Here is a 15,683-nt window from a genome sequence, read left to right as displayed (position 1 = left end):
TGAGACTCTTAAGATTGTTTTAATGCTGTTGCTGCTACAGGACATTTTCTTGAATTTTATTCTCCACCTTCCCTTCCCTCCCTTGTCCAACACAGTTTTTGGTTTACCTATTAAAATCTGACTAACAAATGAAAACATTTAACTCCGGGCACTGAAAGGTAAGGCCGAGAAAGAGAAGACGAAACAGGGGAAACGTGGAAGAGATTGAAAACGTCTGATGAGGGACAGCATAGGGTCTCGAAATATCGAGGCACTCTAAATTCATCAGCACGGTTAGAGAAGCTGGAATTTCACTTTCCCAGAGATCAAGTTTGCCTAGGTTCAATTAAATACAAAGAAAGCACACCACAGGGCCCCTCCTTCCCAGAGATTGACTTGGAAGCCTAGTGGGTCCTTTCTGATACACTCATTTCTATCATTCTTTGATCATTTATGATAAAGGACATGCACCCCAACTTCTTTGGTCCCTGCCACCACCTGCTCACATATAAACATTTCCCTGGTTTCTCATAGATGGCTGTGCTTCCTCACCAATCCTTCTGAAAAGGAACATAAGCATCCCTCATCAGCTAAAACAATAGCCAGCTAGTATTTGAGTCCTACACAGAAGCAACACTTCATTTTGAAATAAGCCCCAGCACTGAAAGAACAAAAGCATTTTTAACAGGCAGTGGGGTTTGCTCTAACAGAGCCAACCACCTCATTCACTGCTCGGATTCGTGACTGGGCAAAATGTTTTACACACGGTACATTTTGTTCCAAGGGACACCGTCCTCCTGGGGTTAGGACCTCCGGAAAATAAAGACCCCGACTAGAAGCCCTAAACAGAGCTGCCACTGATTGCAAAATCATAATCTATTCATGAAGAAAGTCTTCGGCAATGAGGCCCACATAAATTAAAACAGAAAAGGGTAAGGCAAATTCTGTTCAGAGAAAATGGGCCAGGCAGCCTGAGATGGGACAAAGTCACGAAAGGAAGGGAACAGAGAATGAAAATGGTTTGAAAGGAACCAACCCCTTCCACCAGAAATGGAGGAAAAGGATATTTCTTAAAAGTAACCTGCTTCAACAGACCCAGCCAGCTGTCTACCAAAGATTTGAATATGTAAGTCTTAAATTTTAATTGTCATAGTTCACGGAAAAGAGGGAAGAAAGAAAGACTGAATAAAAGGTGGGGGAAAGGGGGAAATGGCGAAGGGAAAGAAAAACAATTTCCATAAACCAAGTATCGATTCAGTCTAACGGTATTAATAAACAGCCTAATTGTTGCTGCAGTCATGCACGTAGGGCTCTGCTTTCTTAAAAATTTGTTTTTCCCCTTTGAGGCTACCTGGGGACGTGGTCAGGTAGTTGGTTAGCCTTCACAGTTGGATTCATCTCATTCAGAGTAGGCAATATAACAAGTAAGGCTGATTCTTCATGGTACATTATTTTCACAGAAAAAGTCGGCAATAAATCTACACACATCAGTCAAGCTGGGTCATTTAAAAATCCAAAGGAGAGAGAATATGCTCGTGGAAGAAAACAGAAACCTACCATCATAGTAGACAATAGCACCTACGAGCTTATCCTTCTGTAGCATCGGAAAATGCTCTAATGCTCTTGACTTGCTGAGGATATAGCTGCTTTTCAGGCACTGAGTTCCAGCAACGAGGTCATACAACTTGATTCCCACCCAGTAGTAAGGCAGCTGCCACCATCTAAAGTGACAAAGACAAAATGAGGTTACCAAACATGAAAATGTCACAACATAGAAATGTCGTTCGTGCCCAAAGATGGACCACAATCCTAAAGCCTAAGCACCAGGATCCCCACTCATCATTAGACAATACTAGCTAGGGTAGCCATGGACCTCTGTTTAGACACTTGTCATTGCCAGCCCAAGGAAGGTGCAACAATCTCACTATGCTAGTAAAAATGGCATCTGTAAATTCCCACTCACATTAGATTTGAAATTGGAACATGCAAATAACAAATGGGGGCCGATGTGTAGTGTAATTTCTCCCCCCTAACATGAGCATGTTCCTTCTGGGTATGTACTTCTATGTCTAGAGCCTCTGCCCAAAGAGGATGACAACCTACTAGGGAAGCAGCATGTCTCTGCATCTCCTCTGGAAGTCAGAGGACCTGTGTTCTAAGCCTGGCTCCACTCCTTGCCTGCTGTGCGACCTTAAGCAAGTCACTTAACTTCTCTGTGTTTTAGTTCCATCACCTGCCAAATGGGGATTCAAAACCTGTTCTTCCTACCTACACTGTGAGCCCCATGTGGGACCTAATTATCTTTTACCTACCCCACTGCTTAGTACAGTGCTTGGCACATCGTACACGGTTAAGTACTACAAATGCTTTGCACGTAGTAAGCGCTTAATAAATGCTATCATTATTATTATACAAATATTATTATTATTCCTATTGAGGGAGGGCAGGGGGGCCTTGAGGTGCAGTTCCAGGAGACCCTCTCCAATCCCACCATAATTCAAGAAAAAACATACTTCAGTGCCCCCCAAAGCCTGGTAAAGGTGTTCTTCTACTACCTATTCTATCATTGAGGCTCTGGCAGGTGAGGTCAAATTTTGTTTTCAGGTGCTTACTACCTTCCCTCTAACTCACACCGTCCCAGGGCTCTCCAGCCCTCTAATTACCAATGACATTCGACATATATCCCAGGTGATCCTGAAAAGCTTACTTGTAGACTGGCAGCATTATCGGCAACGGAGCAGATAGGTGGGGGGCAATGTCCAGCAGATTGGCACGCTCATGAAGTGCTTCTTTTACCATCCTGTACTAAAAAGGAAAGCACAAGCAATTAGCTTGGCTGCAAGACTATGTGAATAACAGCATATGTACCTCCTATTCAGATTTTTAATAAACTAATCATGACGACATCTTTAAAGATTTTGAGGAAACCTTAATTATATCTCTGTAGAAGAAAAATGTATCACTGGAGGTTTCCAGATAAAAATATTCCCCTATCATGAAATTTCTCTTCTCCCAGGTACACTAGCATTTTTCCTTTTTGAGATAGTGGCCTGTTTACTGAAATTGTTTGACTTTCCCTATTCCCTCAACACAAGGACCAGGCGCTCATTGAATTAAGCAGGCCCAAGGAAAGAAGTCGATTCAAAATTGTATGAGGCCAAGTCACCACAGATGCCTTCTTGGAACAGTATCAGACTTACAGTATTTTGCTGACCTATCCAGCCCAGATGAATGACAAATCTCATTCCAGCAGCGCAACTGAACACAAGGGTACTATACAGGGAGTGCTTAAAAAAAAAAAGCCCCTTTCTACCCATAGGAATTTGTCCACACCCATATGGCAGTGCAGGCTTGGATGCAGGCGGACACAGTCAAGAGCATTATGTGGCTGCCCCCTAAGTCAAAACAATAGCTTTCTGCAATACCTTTGGAGGTTATTTTCAAAAGTCCCATTGTGGCAGTTGTGGAGGCGTGGTTCCCAGGGTTTCACTGTGGCAGTGTAGGAAAAGCCTCAAATTACCCATAAACATAAAAATACAGGAAATAATTAACACAGCTTTCCTGAAGACGACTCCTGCAGAATGTACTAAGCCGTTATTTCCAACAGGAGAAAATATTAAGAACCATAAAATGAAAAAAAAACTCATTTAATTGGGAAGAAAGAAGCCAAGTAGCAATTTTTGTTTAACTACCCCCCACACAATTACCTGTTCGAAATCCAACTTCATGATGGCCTTCTGAAGATATCTCACACCACCATGGATCAATTTAGTGCTTCGGCTGCTGGTCCCTGATGAGAAATCATCTCTTTCTACAAGGGCTGTTTTTAGTCCTGTGTAACCAGAAAACCAAATTAACTTCTTAAATTACACAATTTGTATGTAATTCATTAAAGGCACTTCTCTAGGGTAGAGACAATCGCAAGAAAAATTACTCTGAACATGGATAAATTTGTATTCAAAGTGCACTACACCGTCTATGTAGTAATGAAGAGATTTTAGCCGCTTCCTGGGGGAAAAGCTCAACCAGAACTTAAACAGAAGCATATTAAAACTTGGATGTCTCGCCACTGGAAAGCATGGTACAGCTCCACGGTAGCTTCAAATGTTTCTGTCTGTTGTGTGGCAGCAGGGTAGGTCCTGGATAACTCCAGTCTCTGACTGGTTCCAGTCTGGAGGGTGGCTCCAATCCAACCTCCCATCACTACCACCTCCCTGTATATATGTTTGTACAAATTTATTACTCTATTTATTTATTTATTTATTTTACTTGTACATATCTACTCTTATTTTGTTAGCATGTTTAGTTTTGTCTCCCCCTTTTAGACTGTGAGCCCACTGTTGGGTAAGGACTGTCGCTATATGTTGCCAATTTGTACTTCCCAAGCGCTTAGTACAGTGCTCTGCACACAGTAAGCGCTCAATAAATACGATTGATGATGATGATGATCCCCACCCCTGGCAGGTATTCTATACACTCAGGGAGTGAAGGGGGCAAGGAAGCGGGGAGAAGGGAAAGGAATGCACTTAGTACAGTGCTCTGAACACAGTAAGCGCTCAATAGATATGACTGAATGAATGAAGGTATTTGTTAAGCGCTTACTATGTGCAAAGCACTGTTCTAAGCACTGGGGAGGTTACAAAGTGATCAGGTTGTCCCACAGGGGGCTCACAGTTTTTTAATCCCCATTTTACAAATGAGGTAACTGAGGCACAGAAAAGTTAAGTGACTTGCCCAAAGTCACACAGCTGACAGCTGGCGGAGCTGGAATTTGAACCCATGACCTCTGACTCCAAAGCCTGGGCTCTTTCCACTGAGCCTCTCCTCGGGAGCGGAAAATGAGTTAGAAAGGACCTACAAAAATGGGAGAGGGGACCCAAAAATGGCCTACTTTGGACTTTTGGTCTGTAGCTGGACTCCCCAGAATGCCTCCAGTCCAAACTACCCCTGCCCAACCCTGCCTGACCTTTCTCATCTAATAATAAAGATTTTGTTAAGCGCTATGTGTGTCAGAGACTGTACTAAGCACTGGGGCAGATACAAGAAAGCTAGTCAGCTCAGACACAGTCCCTGTAACGGGACTCACGATCTAACCGGAAGCAGAACAGATATTTAATCCTCTGTATTACAGCTGAGGAAACTGAGGAAGAGAGAAGGTAAGTGACTTACCCAAGGTCACTCGGATGGTATCTGGCAAAACCAGCTCTCCCGACTCTCAGGCCCACCTCTTTCCATTAGGCCACAGAGGTTGTGGGCGAGCCATATGTCCACCAGGTAACAGTGTTACAAGCGCTTAGGATAGTGCTCCGCACAGTAAGTGCTCAGTAAATACCACGATTGATTTAATGTGCACAGAGAGCCACATGCCTCCCACTGCTCAGCATTTCACTGGGGTTTGCCTGGTGACCCCAGAATTGCCACAGAACCCAATTATCCAGAGACTGTAGTGCTAGAGCGGTGCAGGTCACAGTGCTTATTCGAAAGAACTTAAGTATGTATTAAATTCTGAGCCACTTATTGCATTTAATACCAAAGGGTCATTTTTACAACTTTAAACAGTTTAAATATCTTCCCAAAATGTCATCATAAAACCAGGGCAACCCCCTTGACTCAAAAGGACAAAATATTTGGAGACTGAGGGAATAAAAGTAGGGAACTCGAATTCAAAGACAGATACATGCTAATGATCTGGCTATAAAGAATTTACCAAATTCCTAATAGAAGTGAATAATTCTCCCTCCACAAATTCTAAAATTATGTTCAAGGGAGGACTGTGATTTCTGTAAACCACCTAACTCAATTAATCCTTCATGAATTTAGCCATGATAAATATTCCACCCAAAAAGAAAAAATGATCTAAGCGACAACAGACAACCCAGAATCAAAAAGCAAAATGAAATAACCCAGAACACAATCAACCTAAGGGATCATCTATTTCACATGGCCCTTTGTTATTATAATTGAAAGATTGCACCACACAGAGAGAATCTATTCATTAAATACTTTTGACTGCTTCAGTTTGATTAATTTTTCACACTGGAGTCAAATCATAGATTCAAGTGTGCAATTCATTCAAAACAGGAAAGATGGGGGAGGGGATGAGTATGGAGGAAGAGAGGAAAGAAGACACTTAGGTGAAAAATCTGCCAAGAAATTGATTTAAAAAATCAGCCTGCTGAAAAAAATTGCTTCAGGAATTAATGTGCACCAGAAATCATCTTATCCCTATGAGGCTAAATCACTACATTAATAGGTTTAACTGAGATCTCCCCCTTATAACGCCCCGTATAAAACGTTGCAAACCCATTGAAATGTTAATGGTTCCTCAGATCCACTTTGAGGGAGATGTAGCACCAAACCAAAAAAAAAAAAAAAGGCGGTCTCATTTTAGTTTAGAAACCAAGACAAAAATCAGTGGCATTTATTGAGCACTTATGCACTGCACTAAGCAACCGGGAGAATGAAATACAATAAAGCCGCAAGACACACTCCCTGCTCACAAGGCTAAGGAACCAGTAACCCAACTCTTCCAATTCCCCCCAAAATCGTGGAAAAGGGAAGAGTGGATTGTAGTCAGGCTCAAAGAGGTACATCTCTGAGGTCTTACTTTGTAGGGTCAGGGAGGAGGAGATCGTTTCAATCCCCACAACATCCGCTTAGTACAGTGCTCTGCACACAGTAAGCGCTCAATAAATACGATTGATTGATTGAACCGATCCTTCATGCAAGCCACCTTCACTAGGCTATTGAGAAGGAGAAAGGGAAGGGGAGATCCAAGCAGCAATTTCTGCACTGCTCTTGGACTCTGTATCCCCCCTTTTAGCCTGTGAGCCCACTGTTGGGTAGGGACTGTCTCTATATGTTGCCAATTTTGTACTTTCCAAGCGCTTAGTACAGTGCTCTGCACACAGTAAGCGCTCAATAAATACGATTGATGATGATGATGATGATGAACTTGCTGACAACACAGAAGTGGTGGTGGAGCGAAGCAGGAGCTCAGTCTGTTTAAACTGCCTGGGTGGCAATTCTTTTGAGTGGTCGAGCATGCGTCTGGAAGGAAGAGAGAGGATATTGCTCTCCTTTCGATATTGCTCTCCTTTCTGTGCCTCTGGAAAATGTGTTGACGTGTTACCAGGAACTGAGAACTGGGAGACTCAAGTTTCCAAGCTCTGCTTCGTTTCCATTGTCAATCTCAAAGCCACCAATCAGGAAGGATCCCAAGAACTGTTTCCATCAGAACTCATCAGGAAAGGCTGTTTTGCTCAAGTGGTGGAATTTGCTTATTTGAGGGCCTTTTGGCTTTTTAGCTTTAGAAGTGAAATACTACAGTAAACACTGAACAAAGAGAAGGATTTAAAGCACTTTGTGTGGGGGATGCTGATAACTTTTCTTTGTACAGTCAATGCCCGATTTTGCATTTACTTTCTTTTTTGGATGCAAAAGTACTCAATTTCAAGTTCAAAGTTCCTGGTTTATTGTCCTTTTTCTAAAAGGTAGAGGAGCTCAGTTTCATGACTTTGTGCTTAATAATAATGATGGCATTTATTAAGCGCTTACTATGTGCAAAGCACTGTTCTAAGTCTTCAGCTCTCCGCATTTTCTGTACTGGCAGCTAAGGAAACCAAACTGAACCTCTTGTGGGAAGGGATTATTCATTCATTCAATCCTATTTATTGAGCTCTTACTATGTGCACAGCACAGCACTAAGCGCTTGAATTATGACTAACAACTCTACTATACTGTACTCTCCACACAGTAAGCACTCAATAAATACCATTGATTGATTATAATAATAATAATAACAATAATGGTGGTATCTGTTAAGCTCTTACTGTGTACCAAGCACTGGGGTAGATACAAGGTAATCAGGTTGTCCCACACGGGACTCACAGTCTTAATCCCCATTTTACAGATGAGGTAACTGAGGCACAGAGAAGTGACTTGCCCAAAGTCACACAGCTGACAAGTGGTGGAGGCGGGATTAGAACCCATGACCTCTGACTCCCAAGCCCGTGCTCTTTCCACTGAGCCAAGCTGATTACTCTGTACTGCCCTGCAGTTTTCACTTTTTAGTAATTTTCCCCTTTCAAAAATCAACTCCTTTTCCTGCCACATTGGTTCTATCAATCAGTCAATGGTATTTATTTGGTGTTTACTGTGAGCAGAGCACTATATTAAGTGCTTGGGAGAATAATGATGATATTGATGGTATTGTTTAAGTGCTTACTATGTGCCAGGCTCTGTACTATGCGCTGGGGCGGATTCAAGCAAATCAGGTTGGACACTGTGACTCAGTTATCTCATCTGTAAAATGGGCATTAAGACTGTGAGCCCCGCAAGGGATATGGACTGTGTCCAACCTGTTTAAGCTGCATCTACCCCAGCACTTAGTACAGTAGCTGGCATACAGTAAGCACTTTACAAATATCATACTGTAACAAATTCAACTCTACAGGGCCCAAGTATTTTCTCAGGGTCAAGTTTTTACATTTGATGATTTCATATAGAAGGACAAAGAGAGAGTTGGGCTGCAGCATAAACTGGAAATTTCCTCCTGAGAAAGACAGAGCAGCACAGCCCAATGGAAAGGGCAAGAGTCTGGGAGTTTTTCTGGCTGTGAGATATAGGGCAATTAATGGTATTTATTGAGGGCTGTGCGCAGACCACAGTACTGAGCAATTGGGAGAGTACAATATGACAGAATTAGCAGACACGTTCCCTACCCATAACAAGCTTGCAGTCTAGAGGGGGAAGTAGGTGTTACAATAAATTACAAATATTCACTCAATCGTATTTATTAAGCACTTACTGTGTGCAGGGCACTGTACTAAGCACTTGGGAGAGTACAATACAACAATAAGCAGACATTCCCTGCCTAAAACGGGCTAACAGCCTTATATGTACATAAGTGGTGTCGGATGGAAGGGGAGGTGAATATGAAGTGCTTAAATGGTAAAGACCCAGGTGCACAGGTAACACAGAGAGAAAAGCGAGTCAGGGAAAATCAGGGAAGCCTCTTGGAGGAGAGATGGTTTTAATAAGGCTTTGAAGGTGAGGATATGTGTAAATGAAGGAGGAGGGAGTTTCAGGCCAGAGGGAGAACGGGGGTAAGGAGTCGATAGCCATATAGATGAGACTGAGGAACAATGAGCAGTGGGAGATAGAGGAGTGAGTGTTCAGGCTGGGGTTATTTCCCTCATCTATTACGGTGGTGGGAAGGGAGGGTTATTAAAATGAGACGGATGTCGTAAGGGAAAATTAAGTAACGTGAGAAGTGCTTTGGGAAAAAAATTAAATCCTTTAGGGAAGCAACTTGGCAAGTCTCACTGTTGGGTACGGACTGTCTCTATATGCTGCCAACTTGTACTTCCCAAGCGCTTAGTACAGTGCTCTGCACACAGTAAGCGCTCAATAAATACGATTGATAGTAAAAAGAGCAGAGCAGACTTCTGCTTGGAAGTCAGTGGAACTGGTTTTTTTTTTCCTTTCTGTTTAGCGCTTACTATGTGCCAGGCACTGCTCTAAGTGCTGGGGTAGATTCAAGCTAACAGGCTTTAATCCTGGCTCTGCCAAATGCTGTGTGACCTTGGGCAGGTCACTTAAGTTCTCGGTGCCTCAGTTCTCCTGTCCTCCCTCCTACTTGGACTGTGAGCCCCACACAGGACAGGGACTGTGTTCAATCTAATTCATCTGTATCTACCCCAGCACTTTTAGAACAGTGTTTGACATAGTAATCAATCAATTGTACTTATTAAATACTTACTGTGTGCTAACCCTGTACTAAGCATTTGGGAGAGTGCAACATAACCGAGTTGGTAGACACTTCCCCTGCTGACACCGAGTTTACAGTTCATTATTATTATTACTATTAATACTTCTGAGATTTATAGCCTTTAATCAAAAGTATGCCTATGCAGGCAGGAAGGAGTTACTGGAATATACTTCCTACCTCTCAGTTCTCTGTTTGGTCAAGGACACCAAACGCATTTGTAACTGAATAGTAACACAGCCAGCCCATACAAACAAGGACAATCAATCAATCAATCGTATTTATTGAGCGCTTACTATGTGCAGAGCACTGTACTAAGCGCTTGGGAAGTACAAGTGCCAGTACCTATGTTCTGGCACACAGTTTCCTAGCAGGGAACCTTCTGGACAGTTTCAATGGTGAATTCTATCTGTCTTATTTAATTGTTGAATACTTCTCTGGGAAACATTCGTACATTATCCTTGGGAAATAGGTACATTGTTAATAGAAATTAATTAAAAAGAAAAAAAGTAAACCGAGCATTCCTAGTGCCTGAAATTATACTTTGATAGAATATATGGTACTTTGGGAAGAGAATAAACTCTTTCAGACCACTGGTGGGCCACTCTGCTGGCACAGTGTATACAGCAGGGGCCTGGGACTCAGAAGGTCATGGGTTCTAATCCCAGCTCTGCCACTCATAATAATAATAATAATGATGGTATTTGTTAAGCGCTTACTATGTGTAAACCACTGTTCTAAGCGCTGGGGAGGTTACAAGGTGATCAGGTTGTCCCACGGGGGGCTCACGGTTTTAATCTCCATTTTGCACATGAGGTAACTGAGGCACAGAGAAGTTAAGTGTCTGCTGTGAGACAGTGGGCAAGTCACTTCACTTCTCTGGACCTCAGTTTCCTCACCTGTAAAATGGGGATTAAGCCTGGGAGCCCCTGTCCCGAACTTGATTAACTTGTATCTACCGCAGCACTTAGAGCAGTGCTTGACACATAGTAAGCACTTAACAAATACTACTATGATTATTACACAATGTATGCAGCATCCCATGAGTAACGTGCAGTTGAGTAACCGGCTCCAATTACTATTAAATAATAATAATAATAATAATGGCATTTATTAAGCGCTTACTATGTGCAAAGCACTGTTCTAAGCACTGGGGAGGTTACAAGATGATCAGGTTGTCCCACGGGGGGCTCACAGTTTTAATCCCCATTTGACAGATGAGGTAACAGGCACAGAGAAGTGACTTGCCCAAAGTCACACAGCTGGCAGTTGATGGAGAGGGAATTTGAACCCATGACCTCTGACTCCAAAGCCCGGGCTCTTTCCACTCTTTAAATTTCAATTTTAAAGGAGTCTGTGTTCCCACAGAAACCTATCCTTTAACTAACCCCAACTCTAGACTGTATGCTTGTTTTGGTCAGGGAATGAGTCTACTAACTCTGTTATATTTACTCTCTCAAGTGCTCAATAAATAAATACTGATCGATGGACTTCTATGAGGCCAGCTGGGGCCAATGAAGCATGTGAGTACCACTCGGCCTCTAAGCATGAGTGACATGAGGGGTTCCCAGGGATCCCCTAGAGTGGGACAGGAGGCTTGGCAATTCCTCCCCAGCAGCTGCTTTCTGAAGGTGTGGTGAGCCAACCGGCCCCCTGGGGCCACGTATCTGGAGCTCTGGAAAACCGGCTTCCTCATTCCCTCAGGCATGGAATCGGGAAGGGAGAGTGGGAGGACCGAAGAGGAGAATGGTGGGGGTCAGGGAGAAGATACAGATCAAGCTAGTCTGGTCCCCCTCACCTTAGAAATCTAAGGTTTCCTGGGGCAGGAGGAGATGTAAGAGTGAGGGAGAATATCAAAAACGATTCACTCTACCATACCCCTTTCCTTTCCAATAAAAGTCAGGTGAAGGTCACTTGGGGTAACTACCGTTTTCTTTATAACAAGTTATCAGTCGTAATGGGCTGTAAAAGCTTTGTATTTTCAATATGAATGTTTCAACTATTTAAAAAACTGGATTCCTTATCTGAGAGGTCTGCTAAATAAGCAATGTAATTGGAGGTCATAATCTGTAAGCAGAATGTGCTATAAATTTTAATTAGTTAATTGGAAATGTTGGAATGGCCCCACACGCAGGGTGCTCGTTTCAACAAGTGTGTTTCGATCTGCTAAATGAATCCCGGTCTCAAAGAATGCGGTCAGCTCATGAATTGGTGGAATTAAATTCTGTAGCTTTTTTTCCAGGTGCTCCTGCAACACTGCTTTATTTAAATCAAGCAGGGAAGCTCATTACCACACCCTGAAGCAAGGTTTCATGACCAAGTTCTACTTGAACTCTGAGACAGAAGAGTCTTCCAGGCCAGCAGGTTCCACCAAACTATCCACGAGAAGCAGTGTGGCTTAATGCAAAGAGCCCGGGCTTGGGAGTCAGAGGTCGTGAGTTCTAATCCCGCCTCCGCCACCTGCCAGCTGTGTGAGCTTGGGCAAGCCACTTAACTTCTCTGTGCCTCAGTCACCTCATCTGTAAAATAGGGTTTAAGACTGTGTGCCCCATGTGGGACAACCTGATTACCTTGTATCTACTCTGGCGCTAGAACAGTGCTTGGCACGTAGTAAGTGCTTAACAAATACCATAATTATCATTTATTATTATCCACTTCCAGAAACACAAATGCTAAATATGGAAGATTCATTCAATCGCATTTATTGAGCACTTACTGTGTGCAGAGCACTGTACTAAGCACTTGGGAAGTACAAGTCGGCAACAGAAAAAGACGGTCCCTACCCAACAACGGGCTCACAGTCTAGAAACTTGGTTCCGCCAATCCAGGCCAATCTTCCACCTGCCTTGGCTTTTTCCACTTCTCTCCCTAATATCGTTATCTCCACCTTTTTGAGGACCACGGTCCCACTTTCTAGGATCACTCTTTATTCAACTGACCGTCCCCCCAGCATGTTCATAGTCCTCTACTACCTTGATCCCACCACATTAAGCCAATATCTTAGTATCATCATCAATGGTTTTTGAGTCCTTCTATGTGCAAGTGCTAGGGAGAGTACAAGAGAGTTGCCAGGCACATTCCCTGTCCACAACAAGCTTACAGTCTAGAGCGGTAGTAATTGTCTGCAGTGAGCGCTTACTACATACAGGACACTGTCCTGAGCACAGAGATTTGCTATAAAAGGCTAAGCCTTTTACATACCTTTTACCAAGTAACATTTGAGTTGCAGTAGATTGTCTGGCTATTTGTGGGTCAGGCCTTGGGATTACAACAACCGGCAAGGCTAAAATGCTCATGTTGGGAAAATGCTTTGGGCACCATACAATCTCCATTGCTTTTCCTCTGTCTTACAATTCATCTTCTCTGAAGTTCCTTTTGGGAAGAGAGGTTTACTCATCCTCTAGACTCTACACTCATTGTGGGCAGGGAATGTGTCTACCAACTCTGTTATACTGTAGTCTCCCAAATGCTTAGTTCCATGCTCTGCACACAGTAAGCACTTAATACACCTGACTGATTGATTACTAAGCACCCACCTGATGAAGTGGATTGCACTAATCCCCACTTCTGCCACTGATCCCAACTCTCCCTCCAGCTTCTGACTTCTGCTCTGCCCAAGTTAACTTTCCCAGCATTCCATGCCCTCAATTCTCCCATTACTGAAACAAGGCTTATACCCTTCTGCTCATCTGGAATGCCCTCCCCATTCACTCCACTGAGTCACACCCCTTCCTTCTTCAAAAAATTAATCAAACCCCTAAAACCCTAGTCTGAGCCCTCCCGAATCTATGTAAATATCTTTAAGTTCACATACTTATTTTGTGGGGCATATTTCCTCCTTCCCACCTCCCCAGCACTGAACTGTAAGGAACTGGAGAACAGGTACCTTGTTTTAAATTTCAATAATTACCTTCAAAGTGTGCACTACATGAAATAGTTCCATAAATACTGTATTACTACCACTGTCATTTCCAGGAGAAATGACTCTGGCACCTAGCCAATGAGACCTTCTGGATCAATTCATTACCAGCCCTGTCTTGGTTATAACTTTGCCATTTGACCAATCTGTCACTTCCTTCGACCAACACCATCAGAGTCCGAGGTGGTATGAATCATGTTCTGGAGCCTGGCAGAGTATAATCCCTTCTGTATTCGTGGAGGAAACAATCCAGAGACCATCTTATATCCCAGCCTCCTTAGCTCAAACTGTGCACTCTAACCTCTGACTTTTTTTTTTTTTTAAGGGGAACAGCCTTTCTTCAGGGATCCTGGTAACCCTGATACATACATCCTCTCAACAATTTGGGGTCTGATTGAGCAGTTACTGCAGATCAAAATTGTGCCTAGATTTTCTTCACTTGGCCCATTTTCCCTTCCTGCAGTACACGGCTGGGTCGGAATAAACTCATTCTTTGTTCCTTATCTGGCATAAATTGTAACTCAGCCTCTAATCTAGAGGCAATTGTTCCCAATTAAAACACACAAATTAGATCTGACTGCTGAGTAGTGGCCAAATGGAAACGCAGGTCTTGCTTTATGCGCCAAGATTTAGCTGCCAATGCATCCCTGGAGAAAAATATCCCATCTCCACAACTGAAATGTGAGAAGTGGTAGCAGGAGACACTGGACGATTTCTCCCTGAAAGAAAATGGGAAATAGGGACATTCTCCATTGTAACCTGGACTCAAATCCTAGTGCCATCTTCGGACTGAGCAGCTCGGCCTCCTCAAACACACGGCCAAGTTGAGACAAGAATGCCACTTGGAGATTCCTGAAATTCATTGTTTGGAGAGTACACTATAAGCTTGTTGTCAACAGGGACTGTGTCTACCAATTCTGTTTTACAGTACTCCCAAGCACTCAGTACAGTGCTCTACACACAATGAACGCCCAATAAATATCACATTGATTGATTGCCCTCCACCACTTCTCAAGGTTGGAGTTTCAATTGAAAGTCAACTCTTGGGGGCTTTTTCCATAGAAACACCACTCCCTGGGGAAATTCCCCCCCCCCACAAGGCAAACAGTCCCATGGGGGCGATACCTAGGAACAAAGCTTAAATTTAGAAATTCATCTCAGGAAGTCCACACCCTCCCTCTCCTGCGTCCACCTCCGCTGGGGAGAACAGAGGACATGTCACCACTCGCTAGGCTGGAAGCTGCAAGAGGATTTACGCTAACGGGAAGTGTGACTGGGACGAGCTGGAGCCTGGCTTGGTACATACATAAAGTCTCAGGGGAAATTCACTTCTTTTTATTCTGTCCGCCAAATTACAGCATTTATTCACTCATTCAATCAATCGCATTCACTGAGCACTTGCTGTGTGCGCAGCACTGTACTAAGCACTTGGGAGAGGACAACAGATACCTTCCCCGCCCACAACGAGCTTACAGTCTAGAGAAGTGTGGCCTAGTGGAGAGAGCACGAGTCTGGGAGTCAGAAGGAACTGGGTTCTAATCCCTACTCTGTCACATGCCTGCTGTGTGACCTTGAGAAAGTTATTTGACTTCTCTGGGCCTCAGTTACCTCATCTGTAAAATGGGGATTAAGACTGTGAGCCCCATGTGGGGCTGTGGCCAACCCAATTTGCCTGTATCTACCTCAACCCTTAGTACAGTGCCTGGCACATATTAAGCGCTTAACAAATACCGCAATTATTATCCCTCTGTTCAAAGCTTTACAAAATGGCTAGTCAGTAAAGAAACAGTGTGGCCTTGAGGAACGAGCGTGGCACTGGGAGTCAGAATTCTAATCCAAGCTCCAGCACTTCCCTATTGTGAAGGCCTGGGAGCCAGAGGGACCTGGGTTCAAATCCCGGCTCTGTCACGTGTCTGCTGTGTGACCTTGGGAAAGTCCTTTGACTTCTCTGAGCCTCAGTTACCTCATCTGTAAAATGCGGATTAAGACTGTGAGCCCTATGTGGGATAGGGACTG

At 43.5% G+C, this 15,683-nt stretch overlaps 1 protein-coding gene across 3 annotated transcripts in view; it reads right to left on the bottom strand.

The window, feature by feature from the left end:
• The window catches only part of GPD2 (glycerol-3-phosphate dehydrogenase 2), a 117,807-nt gene that overhangs the window by 48,019 nt on the left and 54,105 nt on the right, over positions 1–15,683 (bottom strand). For all 3 annotated transcript variants that reach the window (XM_038751001.1, XM_038751003.1, XM_038751002.1), the window contains exons 4-6: positions 3,687–3,811; positions 2,687–2,784; positions 1,537–1,700 (exon numbers count right to left, since the gene is read on the bottom strand). In XM_038751001.1, coding sequence (XP_038606929.1) covers positions 1,537–1,700; positions 2,687–2,784; positions 3,687–3,811 — 387 coding nt within the window. The remainder of the gene's footprint in view (positions 1–1,536; positions 1,701–2,686; positions 2,785–3,686; positions 3,812–15,683) is intronic.

Source organism: Tachyglossus aculeatus, chromosome 9 (genome assembly GCF_015852505.1).
Source record: "Tachyglossus aculeatus isolate mTacAcu1 chromosome 9, mTacAcu1.pri, whole genome shotgun sequence".
Classification (NCBI taxonomy): Eukaryota; Metazoa; Chordata; class Mammalia; order Monotremata; family Tachyglossidae; genus Tachyglossus; species Tachyglossus aculeatus.
This window is presented reverse-complemented; position numbering and strand designations above follow the sequence as displayed.